Source organism: Macaca mulatta, chromosome 19 (assembly GCF_049350105.2).
Source record: "Macaca mulatta isolate MMU2019108-1 chromosome 19, T2T-MMU8v2.0, whole genome shotgun sequence".
Lineage (NCBI taxonomy): Eukaryota > Metazoa > Chordata > Mammalia > Primates > Cercopithecidae > Macaca > Macaca mulatta.
Window position 1 is genome coordinate 16416342 of NC_133424.1, and position 22176 is coordinate 16438517.

The 22176-nt window shown below is 46.7% G+C and overlaps 1 protein-coding gene across 3 annotated transcripts; it reads right to left on the reverse strand.

Annotated features, from left to right (window-relative positions):
• Positions 1-2062: 2062 nt before the first annotated feature.
• LOC719317 (cytochrome P450 4F2) lies at positions 2063-21837 on the reverse strand. Of its 3 annotated transcripts, none has more exons than XM_077978208.1 (13): positions 21722-21837; positions 21108-21306; positions 19334-19478; positions 16352-16405; positions 16133-16260; positions 14155-14276; positions 13259-13529; positions 10752-10818; positions 10421-10550; positions 3891-4024; positions 3700-3795; positions 3466-3573; positions 2063-3057 (listed from the first exon to the last, which is right to left on the reverse strand). In XM_077978208.1, the coding sequence occupies exons 2-13, from the start codon at positions 21303-21305 to the stop codon at positions 3020-3022; spliced, it is 1491 nt and encodes a 496-aa protein (XP_077834334.1). In that variant the 5' UTR covers position 21306; positions 21722-21837; the 3' UTR covers positions 2063-3019. The 3 variants fall into 3 exon arrangements, 2 of the variants coding, with proteins under 2 accessions (XP_077834334.1, XP_014978685.3); XM_015123199.3 differs by having other exon boundaries at positions 3466-3548; positions 3731-3795; positions 21722-21794; XR_013409169.1 differs by having other exon boundaries at positions 2144-3057; positions 3466-3584.
• Between the last annotated feature and the right edge of the window lie 339 nt (positions 21838-22176).

Genomic DNA, 22176 nt, shown 5'->3' on the forward strand with positions numbered 1-22176 from the left:
GCGAGACTCCAAGGCTCCCTATGGTATAACCCCATTCACACAACAGGAAGAAAGCAATTCTATAGAAAGACAGAAGACAGCAGTGGTTTTCAGGGGTCAGGGTGGAAGGAGGTTTTTGACTACCAAGGGTGGCTATGGTAGTGGTAGTTACATGACTCTAGCCATTTGTCAAAACTCTGAACTATCTCATGCCTGTAATCCCAGCACTTTGGGAGGCTGAGACGGGCAGATCACATGAGGTGAGGAGTTTGAGACCAGCCTGGTCAACATGGTGAAACCCTGTCTCTGCTAAAGATACAAAAATTAGCCAGGTGTGGGGGCTGAGGCAGGAGAACTGCTTGAACCCAGGAGGTGGAGGTTGCAGTGAGCCGAGATCGCACCACTGCACTCCAGCCTGGGTGACAGAGTGAGACTCCATCTCAAAAACCAAACTGAACTATGCACCAAAGAGAACAAATTCTGAAAATTTAATGTGATTTTAAGATGAGCCATGAAAATATAGGAGTGGGCCAGGCGCGGTGGCTCAAGCCTGTAATCCCAGCACTTTGGGAGGCCGAGACGGGCGGATCACGAGGTCAGGAGATCGAGACCATCCTGGCTAACACGGTGAAACCCCGTCTCTACTAAAAACTACAAAAAACTAGCCGGGCGAGGTGGCGGGCGCCTGTAGTCCCAGCTACTTGGGAGGCTGAGGCAGGAGAATGGCGTGAACCCGGGAGGCGGAGCTTGCAGTGAGCTGAGATCCAGCCACTGCACTCCAGCCTGGGCGACAGAGCGAGACTCCGTCTCAAAAAAAAAAAAAAAGAAAATATAGGAGTAGCAAGTAAGCACACTCATTGTAGTGTAGGCATACTAATATGTAATTAGGGTGACTAATTATATATAGTTTGGCTAAATATACTATGAAAGGATGGACAAGGTATGAAAGTATTTATCTTTATACACGTGAAGAAACTGGGCAGAGGAAGAGCATAGGTAGCACCATCATTTCTCACTGGGCAACTGGGCATTTTATTTTTTACATGAATGAACGTATTTCTGGTCAACAACATTATATTTAAAAACTTGGGGCTGGGCGCAGTGGCTCACGCCTGTAACCCCAACACTTTGGGAGGCCGGGGCGGGTGGATCATCTGAGGTCAGGAGTTCAAGACCAGCCTGGCCAACGTGGCGAAACCCCGTCTCTACTAAAAACACAAAAAAATTAGCTGGGTGTGGTAGTGCATGCCTGTAATTTCAACTACTCAGGAGGCTGAGGCAGGAGAATCGTTGGAACCCGGCAGGCAGAGGTTTCAGTGAGCCAAGATGGCACCACTGCACTCCAGGCTTGGCGACATAGTGAGAATCCATCTCAAAAAAAAAAAAAAAAAAAGGGACCGGGAGGAGTGGCTCACACCTTTAATGCCAACACTTTGGCCAGGAGTTTGAGGTTGCAGTGAGCTATGGTTGTACCGCTGCACTCCAGCCTGAGAGACTGAGGGAGACTCTGTCTCAAAAAGACAAAATGAATTCACAACAACAACAAAAAGAAACAAAAAGCAAAACAAAGCAAATGTAGGCACCACCTGTGAAAGAGTCTCATCTACTCAGTCTGGAATCTGTAGGGGTTCCCAGGTGATCTGATGGGCCTAGGGCTGAGACCCACTTTGAAAATCATGTCCTTGATACGATAAGGCATGACCTCTGGTGCCAAACTGCTCAGATTCACCCCCAACTCCACCCTTCAGTGGTTGACCTTGAACAAGCGAGTTCATCTACAACCTGTAAGATCAGTGTGAGGATGAAATCAGCATTTACCTGAGGGAGCTGAAAAGTCACCTTCTCCCTTCTCAGTGATCTACTTCTGTTAATACGACCAAAACATTCAGTGTCTGTGTAATTTCCAAACCATACCAGTTCTATGAAAGGTGTCTAACCACACCTGTATCTTACATGAATATTTGTGCATCTATTGCTATGAAAATGAGATCTCTACCCTAAATGTTACTTGATGAAGAATAATTCAATTTGTTACTAACAGTCAATGTGTAGAAGATAATTCTTACAAAGTGAGACAAAACACTTTTATTTTCTAACATAATGTCTTTTTTTTTAATTAAGACTGATTTGAACACTTAACACACACATGTTGAAGACCACAAAATGTTTCATAAGATTATTTAATGTCATGGAAAGATACTCACAGCATATTATTATATGAACAATCGCACAGAAAAAAAATATTATGTGTGAGATAAAATAGCATTTTTTTTTTATTGAAGTAGAATTCACCTACCACAAAATTCACCCATTCAAAGTGTCCAATTCAATAGCGTTTAGTGCACTCACAATGTCGTGCTACCTTCGTCACTATCTAGGTCCAGAACATTTTCACCATCCCAGGAGGAAATCCCATCCGGATTAGCAGTCGCTCCTCAGTCCCACGTCCCCACAGCTGCTGAAAGCCACCAATCTGTTATACATCTCTTCAGATTGGCCTGTTCTGGAAATTTCAAATAAAAGGACTGTACACTGTGTGACCTTTTGCATCTGATGTCTTTCATTCAGTATCATGTATTCAAGGTTCATCCACAGTGTAGTAGGGATCACTGCTTCATTCCTTTTTGTGGCTGTGTAATATTCCATTGTATGGATGGACCACATTTTGTTTTATCCTTTCATCTGGTAATATACACCTTGGGGTTGTTTTCATCGTTTGGCCACTGTGAATAGGGCTGCCATGAACATTCATGCACAAGCGTCTTTTTGTTTGAACACCTGTCTCAATTATTTTGAGTAGGTATCTAGGATGCAATACAGGAGTGTGGAATAGGGTCATAGGGTAATTCTGTGCTTCACTTTTGATGAATCAGGGGTCATTTTAATGGGGTCAGAGTGGGTCTCTGCAGAACTCAGCTCAGGGGCTCCACCCGCAGCCAAAGTCCGCCCTCTGCGCGCAGGACCAGCTCCGGCTTCCTGCGGGGCTCGGTGTGGTCCGGCAGGACGCGGAAGCGCAGCAGCGTGAGCGCCAGGACCACCTTCATCTCAGCCATCGCGAACGCCTGCCCGATGCAGTTCCTGGGGGACGGGGGGTGGGAACTCTGACTGCAACCAAGAACCCCATCCTGGCCCCCTCAAGCCGGGAACCTGGCCTGGGACAGCCAACCCCACCTAGAGTAGCTTGAGGATAGAGAAGGGGGTATCTGTGCCTGGATCCCCATGTGGGCTTGCATATCCTGCAAGCCTAGCCCAGCTCCAGCCCCCAGCCTAGACCAAGGTGGGGTGGGAGGGGGCTCTGAGCACACCACAGACCCTTTTGGACCAACCCAACCCTACTCTATGGACCTTTTCCCATAAACTCCAGAGGAGGTGAGGGAAGGAGAGCTGGAACTTGGACCATCTACAATGTCCCCTTTTACCCCACTGTCATGCCCAGACCCCTGCACCCATCAACCCGTCCCCATCTCAGACACAGGCCCCCCTTACCTGGGCCCTGCGGAGAAGGGAATAAAAGCCAGAGGTGACCTCTCCTTGATGTTCTCTGGGTCAAAGCGAAAGGGGTCATAGACCTGGAGGTGAGACCAAGAAGCGTTACTGGGTAGGATCTCCCAGGTCTACCAGCCTTGGAGAAACAGACAGTTGTGTGTGTCTTGGAGGGAGGTGATGTTGGATTCTCCTGATCAAAACCCTGCCCCCTCCTCTAGGAGCCTTGGAATGGACAAAAGAAGAGGGAGGGAGGGGGGCCCCGCACCTCAGGGTCTGGCCACACAGTTGGGTTGTGATGGGTTCCAAAAACACTGAGGAGGCAGGTAATGCCTGTGGGAGAGAAGGGGGCAGTCAGGAGAAGACCTCCTTCCCTGAGGGGACCCTCTTCCTACCCAGGAGGCTCCTTCCCGTGAGACTGTGAGCACCTTTGGGGATGACCCGGCCGTCTGGGAGCACAATGTCCTGGGTGACACGGCGGGAGATGACCGGGACTGGGGGATGCAGCCGCAGGCTCTCCTTAATGCACATGGTCAGGAAGGGCAGCTGGGCCAAGTCGTCCCTAAGGAAACACCCAGCCCCAATCATTATCAAGGGAGCAAAGACATAACTATCAGCTTCTCTGTTTGCAAGTGAGACCTTTTCTTCCTATAAGGAAATAAACTTTTAAAAAGAATTGTTATAAAGTTGCAGTAATAAAAACAGTGTGGCACTGGGGCAAAAACAAGAAAACAGACCCATGGAGAAGAACAGAGAGCTCAGAAAAAGACATAAGTGAAAACTTCACATTTGATAAAGAGAGCCCCTGTCCAAAACAAAATCCGGGGAAACTGATGGATTTTACAGTTATGAAAGAAAAATGTGGACCAATTTAACTTCACAGAAGTTGAATATGCTCAAGGTAGTAGTTTTTGCAAGTAAAGGATATTAATCAAAAGTACCCTCCAAAAGTTAAAAGGCAATATTTTGCAACCCAAGACAGAAAAAAAAAAAAAATCAATTTTGACTGGGTGTGGTGGCTCATGGCTGTAATCCCAGCACTCTGGGAGGCTAAGGTGGGTGGATCACAAGGTCAGGAGATCAAGACCATTCTGGCTAACATGGTGAAACCCCGTCTCTAGTAAAAATACAAAAACTTAGCCGGGAGAGGTGGTGCACGCCTGTAATCCCAGCTACTCGGGAGGCTGAGGCAGGAGAATCGCTTGAACCCGGGAGGTGGAGGTTGCAGTGAGCTGAGATCGCACCACTGCACTCCAGCCTGGGCAACAGAGATTCCGTCTCAAAAAAAAAAAATCAATTTTAATACACATTCTTAAAAGTAAATATTTTTGAAGAATCCAAAGAAAAAGAGTAAAAAAGTAAAGGACCAACTTCCACAAAAAGAAAACGTCCAAGAGATGTTTAACCTCACTCTTATTTAAAACAACGTCCATCAAAAGAAGAAAGGTGAAGATTGGCATAGATTTTAACATTTAATAATACATTAGTAGTATTGGTAAAGTTATGGGAAAGCTTGTGCCATCAAACTCAGCTAATAGGAAAGGATTTGCAATAATTAAAATTGTACCATGCAAATGTTCTTTGATTCAGCAATTGCACTTGAGGAAATTTGTCCTGCAGACATGCTTATACGTGTAAGGAATGGTCAGTGTGCACACATGCTGACTGCCTCATGTCCACTTTTAGCAAAAGGTTAGGAACAAGCCACATATACATTGATGGGAAGATGTTTAGATAAATAGCCATACAAGAGAATACTATGCAGCTACCCAAAAGGAGGAAATAGGGATCACTAGTCTCATCACATACTATAGGCTAGAAGGTAAATCAGTACAGACAATCTGGAAGGCAAACTGGAAATATCTACTATCATTGAAAATGTTTATGTGTCTTCAACATAGGAATGAGATTAATAAATAAGGAATAAAATATTTACCACTCAGAAAAAAATAGCATTAAGACACACTGTCTAATGAAAAACAGTTACAAATATATACATATATGCATGTAAAAAGGGCAAAAAGTATATGAATATATATTTATGGAAATGAATGATTCAGAGGTAGGTGATAGATTGATAGATGATGATAGATAATAGATAGATGACAGATATAGAAAGATAGATAATAGATACATACATAGATGATAGAAAGAGACACATAGATGATAGATAATAGGTAGATAGATACATAGATGATAGATAATAGAGATAGATAGATGATAGATAGACAGATAATACAGATAGATAGATAGATGATAGATAATAGAGATAGATAGGTGATAGATAGATAGATAGATAATGGAGATAGATAGATAGATAGATAGATAGATAGATAGATAGATAGATAGATGAGATAGAGAGATGATAGATAGATGAGATAGATGATAGATAGCTAGATAGATAATAGAGATAGATAGGTGATAGATAGGTAATATAGATAGATGATAGATAGATAGATGATAGATAGATAGATAGATGAGATAGAGAGATGATAGATAGATGAGATAGAGAGATGATAGATAGCTAGATAGATAATAGAGATAGGTAGGTGATAGATAGATAGGTAATATAGATAGATGACAGATAGATAGATAGATGGTAGATAGATAGATAGATAGATAGATAGATAGATAGATAGATAACAAATCTACAGCTCTGGAGACACCTTTAGAGAATGAGAAAGGATTAGGTGGGGTGGCAGAATTGTCAAGGAAAACCCTAGCCTTATCTGTAATATCTCATTTGGTGCAAGAAGAACCTGTCCTTCTCATTGGTTTTGTAATTTAATGCTCATTTTCAATGTATATTTTCCATATACAACGGAACACCATTCAGCCTTAAAAAAAAAAAAAACTTATCTCATTTGCTACAACATGGAAGAACCTGGAGGAACTTATGCTAAGTGAAGTAAGCCAGGTGCAGAAACACAAACACACATGATCTTACTTATCCTGGGACCTGAAATAGTCAAGCTCATAGAAATAGGAGTGGAGGCCGGGCGTGGTGGTTCACGCCTGTAATCCCAGCACTTTGGGAGGCCAAGGGGAGCAGATCACAAGGTCAGGAGTTCAAGACCAGCCTGGCCAATATGGTGAAACCCCATCTGTAATAAAAATACAAAAAAAAATTAACTGGCCGTGGTGGCAGGAGCCTGTAATCCCAGTTACTCAGGAGGCTGAGGCAGGAGAATCGCTTGAACCTGGGAGGCAGAGGTCGCAGTGAGTTGAGATCGTGCCACTGCACTCCAGCCTGGGTGACAGAGCAAGACTCTGTCTCAAACAACAACAACAACAACAAAGAAATAGAAGTAGAATGATGGTTACCAGAGGCCAGGGCTGAGGGAGGGACAGAGAAGGATGAGATGTTGGTCAAAGGATAGAAGCTTCAGTTATGCAAGAGGAATAAGTTTTTGAGATCTACTGCACAGCATGGTGATTTAGTGAACAATGTATTAATTGAAATTGCTAAGAGAGTACATTTCAAATATTCTCAACACAAAAATGATAAATACATGAAGTGCTGGATTTGTTCATCACCTTGATTTAATAATTTCAGGTTGTACACCTACGTCATAACATCACATTGTACCTCTAATATGTATAATTAAAATTTATCAATGAAATAACAAATTTAAAAACAAACTCATTTTTGAAAACTCATATTTTGAGAAAAATATAAGATCTCAGAGATAAAGTGCAGAACTGTGTCTATTTTTATAGTTTTATTTACAAAGAAAAAAACAGTACATGTTCATGTAAATAAAAATCACAGCAGGAGTTCATATAAACGTGGGCATTGGGATAGCCATTTTCTGGAAAAATACACAGAAAACTGCTGACCGTAGTCACTGCTAAGGTGGAGCTTAATAAGGAAGCTCATCTTTATCATAAATTGTTTGGACCCTTTCTTTTAACCACATGCACAATTTTTGCTTGAATCTGGATTTTATACTCCAGGACGTGGGTCTGGGCAAAGATTCTCTGCGTAAGACCTCAAAAGCACAGGCAATAGACCAATGAGATTACAACAAGGTAAAAAGCTTCTGCACAGCAAAGGAAACAATCAACAAAGTGAAGAATCAATCCACAGAATGGCAGAACATATTTGCAAACTACCCACCTGACAAGTGATTAGTAACCAGAATATATCATATAAGGAGCTCAAACAACTCAATAGGAAAAAAAAAAAAAATCAAATCATCTTATTTAACACTGGTCAAAAGATCTGAATAGACATTTCTTAAAAGAAGACATACAGATGGCCAATAGGTAGATGGAAAAATGCTCAATGTCACTAATCGTCAGAGAAATGCAAATCAAAACCACAAAGAGATATCATTTCATCCCAGTTAAAATGGCTTTTATCAAAAAGACAGGTAACGATAGATGCTGGTGAGGACATGGAGAAAGGGGAGCTCTCACACACTGTGGGTGGGAATATAAATTAGTGTAGCCACTGCAGAGAACAGCACAGAGATTCCTCAAGAAACTAAAACTAGAACTACCGTATAACCCAGAAATTCCACTACTGAAAAGAAAGACAAATTTCTATCCCAAAGAAAGGAAATAAATCTGTTGAAGAGATACCTGTACTTCCGTGTTTATTGCAGCACTATTCACAACAGCCAAAATATGGATTCAACCTAAGTGCCCATCAACTGAATGGATAAAGAAAATGTGGCTGCCGGGTGTGGTGGCTCACGCCTGTAATCCCAGCACTTTGGGAGGCCGAGGCCGGCAGATCATGAGGTCAGGAGTTCGAGACTAGCCTGGCCAATATGGTGAAACCCCATCCCTATTAAAAATACAAATATTAGCCAGGCGTGGTTGGTGCACACCTGTAGTCCCAACTACTTGGGAGGCTGAGGCAGAAGAATAGCTTGAACCCGGGAGGCAGAGGTTGCAGTGAGCCAAGATCGTGCCACTGCACTCCAGCCTGGGCAACAGAGCTAGACTCTGTCTCAAAAAAAGAAAGAAGGAAAGAAAGAGAGACAGAGAGAGGGAGGGAGGAAGGAAAGGGAGAAAGAGAGAGAGGAAGGAAAGGAGGGAGGGAGGAAGGCAGGAAGAAAGGAAGGCAGGAAGGGAGGAAGGAAGGAAGGAAGGAAGGAAGGAAGGAAGGAAGGAAGGAAGGAAGGAAGAAGGAAGGAAGGAAGAAAGGAAATGTGGCGTGTATACACAATGGAATACTATGCCACCATTAAAAAGACTGGAATTTTGTCATTTGCGGCAACACGGATGGAACTGGAGGTCACTGTGGTAAGTAAATAAACCCAGCACAGAAAGACACATATTACATATTCTCACTCACATGTGGGAACTGAAAAAGCGGATCTCGTGAAAATAGAAGGTAGATTGGTAGAAGGGAGGGAGGGGTGAGGAGAAGTTGATTAACGGGCACAAATGAGAGGTTTGATAGGAGAAGTAAAACCTAGCACTCGATAGATCAGTGGGCTCACTGCAGTTTACGATGTGTACTGTATATACCAAAATAGTTAGCTTATGTTAGTTATGTTTCTAGCGTAAAGAAAAGACAAATATTTCAGGCGACAGATATCCCAGGTACACTGATTTGATCTTTGCCAATTATATGAATGTATCAGATTATCACGTGCATTTCAAATCTATGTGCATCTATTATGCAGCAATAAAAAATTGTTTGTTAAAAATGCAGAAAAGGTATTGGTTTTAAAAGCAGAAAAATGTTTCTCCTTCTCACAGGGCTGCTGTGCTGAGCAAAGGCATGGACAGGAGGACACTGAATCCAAGACACCCATCCACTCCAATGCTTCCTCTCCTCTCCTTCCTCCAGCCCCTGGCCTGGCTCAGGCCTCAGAATGTCCCCACTGTGCCCTCATTCTACAGCTAGTCCTCTCCAGAATGCCCTCCACACTAGCCCTAGAAAGATCTTCCTGGTACCCAGATGTGACCTGTCCCTCCCCTGCTCAAACACTTCCCATGGCTCCCTATTGCCCTTGGGCTTAAACTGAAGCCATTAACATTTTCGCCAAGGTTACCACAGCCAGCCCCAGTTTTATCATCTCACCATGACTGAGTTTCTCCCTCTCTCTCCCCTTCTCCTTCTCCTTTCTGCCCCCTACCCTGCTCTCTCTCTCTCTCTCTCTCTCTCTCTCTCTCTCTCTCTCTCTCTCTCTCTCTTTCCCCCCCCCTTTCTCCTGTGAAGATCCCAGGCAGTCTTCTTGACCTAGAGCACTGTTCCCCAGCTGTACCCAATTATCTACTAATCATTATTCAGATCATTATTCAGGCTCTCAACTGAGACACTTTCTATACTCCCCAGTCCTGCTTCTCTGACTGCAAACCCCACCCCTGCCCACGTGGGCTGGGAGTGTCCTGCCCAGGGACAGTTCCCCCACCAGGCTGGGAGCACCTGGAAAACAGATCTCTGGGCTGGGTCCTTCCCAGGTCTCCAGAGCACAGAAAGATGCTGTGCACAGATGTGGGGGTGGGAATGCAGTGTGGGAGCGTTTGCTGAATGAGGACGGGATGGATGAACGATGCAGGTGTTCTGGACTAGAATGGATGACTTTTACCCCCAGGTCTCCCTTATAAATCCCTGGACTGCACTGGAGAGTAGGAATTAGGGAACAGAAGAGCAAACATTCAACAAGTGAAGATGTTTGGAAAAAAATGATATTTCTGGGAGAAAAGGAAGAGAGTGGAGGGGAAGTTCATTTGCTGAACATGTGCTAAGTGGCGTGATCCGTCCTCACATATCATCACCAATTCTCTCAGAAGCCCAGGTCTTTCTGTAACCTAACGGCCTGTAACCTTTCCCCAGACAGTCAGGCTGGGTATTAAGTCCTGCCTGTGGTCCTCTGCTCCTATTCCCACTAAGCAACAGTGGAAGCATCAACAAAAACAACCCCTCTCCCCTTCCCACCTGGGGAACAGAGTCAACGAGAGAGGCTCAGGAACAGCCACCAGCGCCTGCACTCACCATTCAATCTCTTTAGGCTCACGGTCCTTCAGAAGCTCTTGCACCTCCTGTCGGCAGCGCTCCTGGTATTCCGGGTGCTTTGCAAGGTGGTAGAGGACCCAGGAGAGACCACTGGCCGTGGTGTCATGGCCTGGGAGGCAGCAAGGCAGGCTTGGGTTTCTGGGCTGTTTCAGCACTCGAGGGTAGACAGCACCCATACATTGAGGACTTCAGGGAGGGTGGGGGAAGGGGGACAGGAAGGCTGGGGGGTTTGGACCAACAGGTCCAACCACCCTGTTTGTGGAATGGAGAGATCCCAGTACCCACTGTAGCCCCACACTGGGGCTCTCACCCTCAAACATAAAGGTGTCAGCTTCTGCTCTTATGTCCTCATCGGACAACTCCTTCCCGTCTTCATCCTGGAGAGAAGGCAATAACCCCAAACCCCGCCCCCAACAAAAAGTCACACTAGCTCTGAGGGCTCTTGAGTCTAATCTGAGACAATCTCTGAAGATTCATCCTTTTTCCAGAAATCCAAGTCCATCTTGCACTCCTAGACCCCTCTTGGTCACCACGGCCAGAGCCCCCACCTCATGACCTTCCTCTCTGGCTTCCTTGCCTCCTCTTGGTCCCTATTGGGAAGACTCAATGACCCATGAACATTTTAATGAAAAATTTCTGAGAAAAAGTTGCTGGCAACCTGAGTTACAGGAGAATTAAATGGCAATTTCCTTTGGAAATTAGAGATTAAGTATTGCTCCAAAGATACTGGCCCACATTCTAGAGTGATACATCTAGAGAATCTTATCTCCCTGGAGACATTTGGGTTGTAAGCCTACAGATGATGGCATCTCACTGAAGAGGATTTGTTTATGCTACAGAGCAAAAAACACACACCGTCTCACAAAGCTAGCAAACATTCTCACTCGATCTCTCTCTCTCTGCCTCCGTGTGTGTGTGTGTGTGCGTGTGTGTGTGTGTGTGTGTATCTCTCATTCTCTTTCTTGGGAAGAAATAGAAAATGTGCCAAGACTCATAATGTAGGGCCCCTCTCCTAGGGTGCAAACTCTTCTGGACATACAGGTGAAAACATTGCCCTTGGAGAAATTTGACTTGAGGCTGAAGAGCCAGTGCCACAATCCTGCTCTGGCTGGTAGTATTGCTGTGAACGAGACATGGGCTGCTCTGATTCAGAGGTTTAATGCATCCGTCACAACAGACATACACATAGACAAAGACATAGGCACGGATGCAGACACAAACACACATAGACAAAGTCATACACTTAGACACAAACACAGACACACACACACACATAAACATAGACATACACACAGATATAGACACAGACACACACACACAGACGAAATCATAGACTTAGAAACGCAGACACACAAATACACATAGACATACACACAGATATAGACACACACACACACATAGACGAAGTCACACTTAGAAACACAGACACACAAATACAAATACAAATACACATAAACATAAACATAGACACACACACAAACACACACAGATGAAGTCACAGACTTAGAAACACAGACACACAAATATATATAAACATAGACATAGACACAGATATAGACACAAACACAAACACACACACACATAGATGAAGTCACAGGCTTAGACACACAGACACACAAATACACATACACATAAACATAGACATAGACACAGATATAGACACAAACACACACAAATGAAGTCACAGACTTAGAAACACAGACACACAAATACACATAAACATAAACATAGACAAAAATATAGACACACACACACAGAGATGAAGTCACAGACTTAGAAACACAGACACACAAATACAAATACACATAAACGTAGACATAGACACAGATATAGACACACACACACACATATAGATGAAGTCTTAGACTTACAAACACAGACACACAAATACACATAAACATAGACAAAGATATAGACACAGACACACACACATAGACGAAGTCACAGACTTAGAAACACAAACACACAAATACAAATACACATAAACGTAGACATAGACACAGATACAGACACAGATGCACACATAGATGAAGTCACGGACTTAGAAACACAGACACACAAATACACATAAACATAGACACACTCAGACACAAATACTCATAGACATAAACATAGACATAGACAAAAACAGACACAAGCACAGGCACAGACAAAGATATAGACACAGCATTGACATAGACACAGCCATAGACGAAGACACAGTCACAGGCACAGACAAAAAACACGGACATAGACAGACACTGAGACAACGACACAAACACGGAGAAAAGACAAAGACATAAACACAGACACAGATACACACAAAGACATAGACATGGATGAAAATATAGACAGAGACAAAGACATACACATAGACATAGAAAAGACAGGACAAAGGCGTAGACATGGACAAAGATGAGGACACAGATACAAAGACGAACGGATATGGCCAATGACAAAGACAAAGACTCACAGTCATAGTCATAGACAGAGACACAAACTCAAACAGAGACAAAGATCTAGAAAGACATAGGCAAAAACATAAACATAGATCCAGACATAGATGTAGATGTAAATGTACCTATTTAAATGTGGCCAATTAACTCATTAGCTTGTAAATAGAGCAAACTCTCAGACTTGTCAGTTTCAAACCTAGCAGCTCCCTGCTACGTGCACTCCACAGAGTCATCTCTAAAACCTATCTCTGCCTGTCCCTCCCTTCCTCAATCACCTTCCATGGCTCCCTAGTGCCCTCTGGATCAAGTTCAACTTCTTTCATCTGACATTTCACATGAAACTCCCTTCTACTTCTTGAATTCAGATCCCAGAGAAGCCCACCTTGCTCAGCAGGAGCACATCAATGAAGTCCAAAGTCTTGGATTTGGCCTTGGCTTGGAGGAAGTCCTCAACACCCTGGCTAGGGAGGGTGCGGCGCCGCTCCTGGATGACGGCATCTGTGAAGTCGTGCACCAGGCGGCAGGCCCTGCGGAAACGCTGCCCATCAGGGGTGAGATAATACAGGAAATCTATGTGCAGGAGGAACTGCTGGTGTCTTTTTGATACAAGGGCACTGAGCTCCAAGATGGCGGCAATATATTCACTGGGCTTCCTGCAGGATAAGGGCAGAAAGGGAGGCAACAATTTAATACACCTGAAGCCCCAGGAGCACCTCCCACCAGCAGCCAGGAGCTACCTCCTATCAGTAAACGGAGTATCCAGGAACAGATGACCCCACAGATACAGGGTGGGGATCAGCATGAGATTGATTCTCCAAGCTCTCTTCTCCCCCTGCATCCAATCTCTATGAGATGTGTCCATGCCACTAGGCATCCAGAGTATAACTTGCACATTTTTCTCCTATTCTCTCTTTCCCTCCCCTTATACAGTCCTGACCCTTCTCCTTGAAACTGTCCACAAAGTTCAGACTTCATCCTCCTCCAACCGGTCCATGGTCCAGCTTCCACCCTAGCCTCTTTGCATCAGTGTTAACTCCATTTAGTGCTACATTACAGTCAATCCCCTATAGAGCTCAGCTCTGACCACACCCACCAGTTCAAACCTCTTCGATGGCTCCCTGGAAGCCTCAAGATAGAGTTCACACCAGTCCTTCAATGATCAGGTATAACGAAACTCCTCCAGGAAGGTTTGTCTGATTTCCCCGCTCAGTCCTCCCTCCCCCACCTACCCACTTTGGGTCCACGGCCCAAGATCCCAGACCCTGGGCAAGAACTTACTCCTGACAATGGCTGTCAAAGCTGAAGACACATTTCTGCAGACTGTCCAAGGTCATGAGGCTGATGTGCTCAAACATGTCCAGACGGGCACTGCTCCCCAAGGCCAGGAGCTGCCACTTGGCCTAGCCAGAGAAGGGGACAGAGCTGGGGCAGGCTCCTTGCTCCCTTGAGCACCTCTCCAAACCCAACCGTCAAGACGCACTCCCCAGAATAAGCCTCTTCATCTTCTCCCCTGGGACCCCTCCCCAAGGAGGACCAGGTTATGGTTCAAGCAAAAGCTGTTACTACTAAGAGATGAAGACCCAAGATTGGGAGTTAGGAGACCTAGGTTCAAGTTCCAGCTCTGGCTCCTGTGCTCTGTGTGCCATTAGTCAATTCACTACCCTCCCCTATATCGCACCTGTCAAATCTTCAGGAACAGTTAAGATCATGTGCTTTGGAGCCATATAATCCACGTTAGAAACTGCTCCACCACGCCAAGCTCACTCATTAGCTGGGTGAACTTGGGTTAGCTCCCTAATCTCTCAGACCTGCAGTTTCATCATCTGCCATAGGGCGGAAATACATCATCTCTCCTTCACAGAGTTCTTAAAATTAAATTAGACAATATGTACTCGTGTCATGGAATGGGCACATGGCATTGGTTCATGCTCAATAAATGATGGATTTCCCCATCTGCATTGTAATAAATTGATTTCAACAATCTCCCTGTTTTGGGGAGGTAGTCCTTCGCGAGTCCTGAGCATCCTTTCTGGGAATGTCATGAATGCAAGACACTGATGTTCTTGACATGGAAAATTTATCAGAGTTGTGTTTGCAAAGAATAACTTTGAGGGATAAGGTAAAGACTCCCCCTAGACATGTTGCTTTTGCTTGCTATAAAAGCAGATTCCCTAAGCTTAATTCTCCTTTTCTGTAATGCAATATACTATGTCAGCAGGCATTTATAGAAGCCCACCTGTGTCAGCCCATGGGATTTGGGAAGCTTGGAGAAAAAAAAAAAATGCAATCTAACAAGAAACACATGCTGCTCTCTGTGTCATGAGTAGTAAACTATCCTTTGTCTCTGACCTAGGAGTCTCTTGTCCTTCTGGAAGAATTTATGAAACAGTAACAAACTAACTTATCAATTTGTAAGTTAAAATAAATCCTAGACACTTCACAAAACCTTGCCACAATTCTTCCCTTCCTCCCATATCCACACCCTTTACAATGTGATTTTTCAGCAACTCCCATTAACAGACAGAGCCTATTTTACCCCCTGCCTTTGATTCTGTTGGACTTCTGGCTTTCAAAGTCAAAATACAATGTGGTGAAAATGATGAGGTAATAACGAATGAAGTTAAACCTCGTCTCACTCCACTCCCTGGAGCCCTGCCTGCATTGTGAACCACGGGTGCCTTCTGGAAGGAGACAATCATAGGGAGGAACATCCAGGGGTCCCAGCTGAGGCCAAACCCAGACATGTGGGAGAACCCAAACATGTCCCAGCCAAAACGCAAACATGTAACAGAATTCAACCAACACCTGCAAGGCTGCTGACCTGACCCCCAGCTGCTCATGTACCACGAATGATCCCTTCCACATCCAGAAGAACCCGCCAACTGTCCCACAGACTTATTAGCAATCATAAGTCCTTATTGTTTTAAACCAATCAGTTTTCAAGTTTCTTACCAGCAACAGCTACTATGCAATTGTCGTCGTGACCCTCTTGAGTTTACAGGGCTTGGGTGATGGAAACATAGAAACAGACACCTTCTGGGCACCTACTATGCACCAGGGACATGACTCCATTACATCACCTTGACCATCTTTTAAGTAGGGATTATTAGCCCCATTTTACAGATAAGGAAACCAAGGCTCAGAGAAGAAGAGCAATGGCCCAATGGCACAAGCAGAGCCAAAATTCCAGACCAGATCTGTCTGTGGTCCCTCCACCCCAAGGCTGCAGTTGGGACCTTGGCTTCAAATAACTCACATGCATGATGTTCACACTCTCATTGAAAATCTTCATATAGGGCTTCAGGATGTTGAAATGGAAGGCAGGTGTCAGCATCCGACGGTGGCGGCTCCACTTGTCACCAGCACTCAGCAGGAGCCCATCCCCTAACAGGGCAGCCAAGGGCCATGGGCAAGGGCATCTCCCTTCCCTGGCCCTCCAGGTTGTTCCCAACCCTGTTCACCTGCAGATACTCACCCAGCCAGGGCTCCAGGAATCTGTAGAAGACCTTATCCTTTGGTACAATGGCGGCTGACATAAATGAGGACAATCAGGGGCCATGGAGGCAGGTGAAGGAGGAACTTTGGGGGTGGGGGGGAGGCTCCCAGCAAGAGGTTTGCATTTCTCCCCTCCAAGCCCCACATAGCAGGAAGGGGGCCAAGGGCAGAGGAAGAAGGGAGGATGGGGGAGGGGAGGGAAGACCAGACCAGGCTACAGCAGCACAGTACAACAATGACACTGCCTAACCTGGCACGGAGAAGCTATGTCGCGGCTCGAGTATGCCTTGACACGCCTCCTACATGACCCAACATTTTCCTCAACCCCTGAGCACAGCTCGGCACTCTACAGAATGCCTTCACGAGGACCTAGGACACCCTGTCTGCCCCAGCACTCTCTGACATCTCCTGGCATGGCATCTTCTGACATGGACCTGGACATGAGACATGACCCTGACATGTGTTCACATGTCCTGACATGGCCACAAAATACATGACAATTCCTAACACGAGACAGTATGCTCTAACATGCACATGAGATGGTCTAACATGACCTTAAAAGCGTGTTCCACATACAAGCTCTGGGTTGAATATAAATATGGTATCTTTAACGTCCCAGACATAGCCCACATGTGATCCAGACTGTTCCTTAGGCATGACCCAAACATACCATAACACAGCCTCAGACAAGACTCAAATAATGTCTCAGACAGCTCACGCAGGGACTCTGGGTCCCAGAACTCACACAAGCCCCAAACATGGCCCAGATGTGACCAGCAGGAGAAAACGACAATGTCAAACAGCACCTGAGACAAGAACCAAACAGGCCCTCACATGCCCCACATGTCCTTGGCCACAGATAAACCCCACACATGACCAGCTCTACATGACCGCAGTTGGAATGACATACCAGATGTAACCAGGTATAACACATTTCAGGTGTAACCAGGACCCATGTGTAAATATACATGTGACAAGACATAGCCGTACAGCAGACCTGGCCTTATAACAGCCATCATAGAGACACGTCCCAGACATGAGCAAGCAGGAACAGAGGTCAGACAGGTGGAAGTCCAGGGGCGATGGAGGCAATGGCGTCTCCACCACAGCCCCACCTGGCTATACATGGGTCACGTGATCAGCTGGAGCCAGCTGTGGGCAAGGCGTGGCCAGTGCAATGTCTACCTGGAGCAAAGAGCACAGGCTTGATGCAGGTGGGGAGGAAGATGTGGATGACTGCCTGCCAGGGCCCCACCCACCAGCAGCACACATCACCAAAGGTGCACACCAGGCTTTGTGTGTATAGGAGACCTTCCTCCGAGCTGTGAATATGGAGAAAAACAAACAGGACCCAATTCATGCTCTCCTAGGCTGTGAGAGAGAAGGATCTGCAGAGAAGAGGTCGAAGCCCTCGCCCTGAGGATTTCAAGCAGCATCTCATCCTCCTCTCAGTGCTGAGCCCCACCCGGGCTTCCTCCTCACATCCTCCACACAGGACTCTCCAGTCCTTCAGTTACACAGACAGAAAAGGTCTTTCCCCATGTGGATCCACACACCGTGTTTCCTGAGCTCTCATTCATCCCATTTTCCAGATGAAGAGCCTGAGACTCTGAACAATAAAGTCACTTGCCCGCAGTCCCAGACCATGGCAAGCCTGAGGCCTAAGACTGGGTCTGGCTGCACCCATGGCCTGAATCCTGAACCAACAAACTTCTTTGCGCCCCCAAAACAGTAGCTCCGGAAGACCCAGGCCTGCCAAGACTGGCCAATCAGTCACAGGGATTTGGGGAAAAATTGGTCCTATGACTCAGGCAAGGAGAAGTAAATCATGGGCCATTTCTGGGAACTCTGAGGGAAAGGTGGGGTTTCCAATGGGAACTGAGCTTCTGGGACTCATCTTCGACATCATGAGGAAAAGACCGCCTTGAAAGGAAAAGCAGCCTGGAGAAAGCTAAAGCAAAGAGAGAAAGATTCCCAGTGACATTGTGTGAGACCCAGATCCAGCCATGCCTGAAGGCCATCCTCCCTGGACTTTAAAGTCAATAGATTATCTTTCTTTGCTTAGACCACACCAGGTTGGGTTTCCACCACTCACAATGGAAAGAGACCTCAATAACCAGAGACAGCTGGGAACCAGCCCAGAGTCACTCAGCATTTTAATGTCAGAGCCATGGTCTCTGTAGGATGCTGCCCATTTCCCCTGCTCAGCCTGGCCTGTCCAACGATGGGAAGCACAGGGGTCAAGGAAAGGGTCCCAAGCTGGGGTGGAGTCTCCTTTTGGAGATCTCCAGGGCCTGCACCAGGAGAGCAATGAACTTAGGTTAGACAAGCTATAGGATGGGGTAAAAGGAATTGACCCACTAGAGGTGGACATCATGGAAATAGCAGCCCAGACCTCCCACCAGCCACAAGTCCTCCTTATTGTTCTAGGCTTTGGGACAGGCAAGGTGATGCTAGGCCTGGCAAGGGGCCTTGAATACTAACGATGTCCAATTGCATCACCCTGCACTCTCCTTTCAAACATTCCTACTCATTGTTCCAGACATAACTCCAGCAACTCCTCCTCCAGGAAGTCTTCCAGCCTGCCCCAGCAGAGACCTTGTTCTTCCCTGGACTGTCATCCATCTCCCTCTGGCCCTTTCCTGATCCCATGAAGTTGGGGATATCTCTATCCAGGTCCATCTCCTTAAGGTTGGGGTTTCCTCCAAGACAGAGCCTTGAGTTGAGGTCTCTCGGGGTGTTCCAGGGCAGCCCAGACACCAGAACAGGGGTTCAGATGGCAGTGGAGAGAGGAGACACTGAGATGGGAATTGATGAATACATGAAAGAAAGACGAAGATGGCTGAGAGAGAAGGAAAGGAGAGGCCAGAGTACTGCAGGGGCCAAACGGGAGCTTGGGGACAGAGGAAGTGCAGGCCTCAAATGCACCACAGCACCCACCACCAGGTGTTCCAGATGGTACCTGAGGCGTTGATGACAGACCGGATGATGTCGGGGTGGCACAAACTGAGGAGGGGGAAGACGGGGCCCATCCAGACCCTAAAGCCCTGGGGATAGGTGGCCACCAGCTGAGTCAGAACTCTCATGCCCTCCTCTGTGGATTTGACCTGCAAGCAAGGCAGGGGTCGTTACCTTCTGTGACGGTTAATTCTAGGTGTCCACTTGACTAGGCTAAGGGATGCCCAGGTAGTTGGTCAAACATTTCTGGGTGTGTCTAATCTATTCGTCCTATCTATCTAATTTTTCTATCTATATATCTATCTGCCTACCCATCTATCCATCAATCCATCTTATCTGTACTTTCATCCATCCATATATTCATCCTATTATCTGTCTACTTATCATCTATTAATAACTACCTATCCATCTGTCTAATGTATCCATCATATATACCTACTCTATCTGTATACCTAATCTATCCATCCTATCTACTCTATCTACCCATCCATCCATCATCCACCTATCCATCCTATCTGTGCAACCATGTGTCCATGCATCCATCTATCCTTTTATCTATCTATCTACGTACCTGTCCACCCATCCATCCACCCATCTATCCATCCTATCTATGCATCTATGCATCTATCTATCTATCTATCTATCTATCTATCTATCTATCTATCCACATTCCTCCTGCTCTCTCTGTTGGGACCATCTCCAAGTCCCAAGGGCACGTCCCAGGGCAGAGGGAGAAGACACACTGTCCGCTCACAGAGGTCCGCTTAGCTTGAGAGGAAAGATTTTCTTGTTCTGGGAGTCATTTCAGCCCAGAGGCGGCCACATGGGGAGGTCCTCACAGGGGAGATTCGTAGGGACCAGTATGGCCTCAGGACATGTCCCTAAGGCTGGTCCCCACACCCCTTCATGTCCTGACTGGTTCACAGAGGTTCCGGTTCCTCCCATGGAGAAGGTTCTGCACACAGGAGACCCTCCCTTCTCAGCAGCCACTAGGGGAGCAGAGGTGACTCTGACCGTCCACCAGGACAGTGTCTCCCACCTGGGAGCAGCTTCTGCACCAGGCTCTGTGCTAGTGCGTCCTGTGCACCCTCCCACTTCACCTGTGGACACACCCATCAATCCTGCCATTTGCAAATGAGCAGACTAAGACCACGTCCCCCAAAGAGGAGAGCAGGTCTAAGTCAGAGGGCAAGGTCTCGGGGAAGGGAAAGGCCAAGGAAAGCTTCTGAAAGGGGAAGTGAGTGACCAACTTTTATCTGGGTTTGGTAACAGGTCTCATTGGTAAGAGGGAGATAAGAGGAAGAGGAAGATAAGAGGAAGGTGCCTTCAGATATGGTGGAAGTGGGAGAGGGCCCACGCCTCTCCTCTAGCCCAGCTGTACCCTCACAACAGGAAATAGTCCAGGCAGGGAGAGGACCCTGGACAGTGGGTGCAGGAGGCCTCGAGTCCAGCCATGGAGAATGTGGGAATGCCAGGGACTCGCCTCTCGGTGCAGCCAACCCTCTGCCCAGAAGCCCCGCAGAGGTGCATTAATGTGGGAAGACAGACAGGAAAAGGACTCGATGCAGGCCAGGAGTGGGAGGATGAGGAGGTGAGAAGGGCTTGGGTTGGCACAGCACAGAAATGAGTGAATAAACAGAGCAATGAGTAAGATGCCTCCCCTGCTTTTCTGCCACCCCAGATCTGAGCTCACCCCTTCACCCCCACTCCGTCAGCCTCATACCCCTCAGGAAGTCCATCCACCCTGAGACCTAGACCTGTCCTGCTGCCACACTCACCATGCCCTGGTGTCCCCAAAACCAGTTCCGTTTTGGGGGTTGTGGGAAACCCCGGAGGCGGCGGCTGTTGTCATAGAAGGTGTAGGTCCAGGCCAGGACACGGGCCAGGAGCCAGGAGGTCCCGACTAGCAGCAGGAGCAGCCACGGGGATACTGCCACCGGCCGGAGGCCCAGCCAGGACAGGTTCAGCTGGGACATCCTGCAGGGCAGATGGGATGGAAGGTGAGATCCTGAGGCCCAGGGAAGGGCCCAGGGAGCTCCAGGGATAGTGAAGAGGCAGGGACGGGCAGTGCTGGAGGTAGAGCAGGGAGGGCTCAGCAATGGGTAAAAAGGGACTGAGAGGTAAAGTCCAGAAAGGCCCAGCTAAAACCAGCAGCCAAGTGGCCTCCAGTTCCCTAGTAAACACTCAGAATGGGAAAGAGAGAGAGAGACTGATTAAAGTCCAGAAAGACCCAGCCTGAATCATTGGGAGGTTGCCAGGGGCTTGGTTTCAGTTACCAGGAAATCTCCCATCCTCCAGGCCAGCACCCGGGAGCCGCATGGGCCTTGGGCAGTACCCCTCTCCATCCCAGGCCAGGACCCCCGCCCCGGGCCTGCCACTCCCAGCCTGGTACCTTCTGTCAGGAGCAGTTTGTCCCACACAACCTCCTCTCCCTGTCTGATGGGAGGCCTTTGACCCTGGCCCTTGATGTAGGAAAGGCTGTGGGAGGGCTGGCTGGGTTGGGCTGGGCCAACCAATCCCTGCAGCCTGGGTGCATCTCCTAAGCCTGGGCAGCCAACCAACACCTGGCCTCAGGCCAGCTGAGTGCAGAGGAATCAGCTCAAGGTCCGGATGGATGGGTAGATAGATAATAGAGTAGATAGGCTGGATAGTTTAGGTAGATAGACAAAGTAGATATAGATGATGGATGTATTAGACAGATGGATAGATAGCTATTAATAGATGATAGATAGATACATAGATAATAGGATAAATAGATGAATGGATGAACCTACAGCTAAGATGGATTGATGGATGGATGGGTAAGCAGAAATATATATAGATAGAGAAATTAGATAGATGGGATGA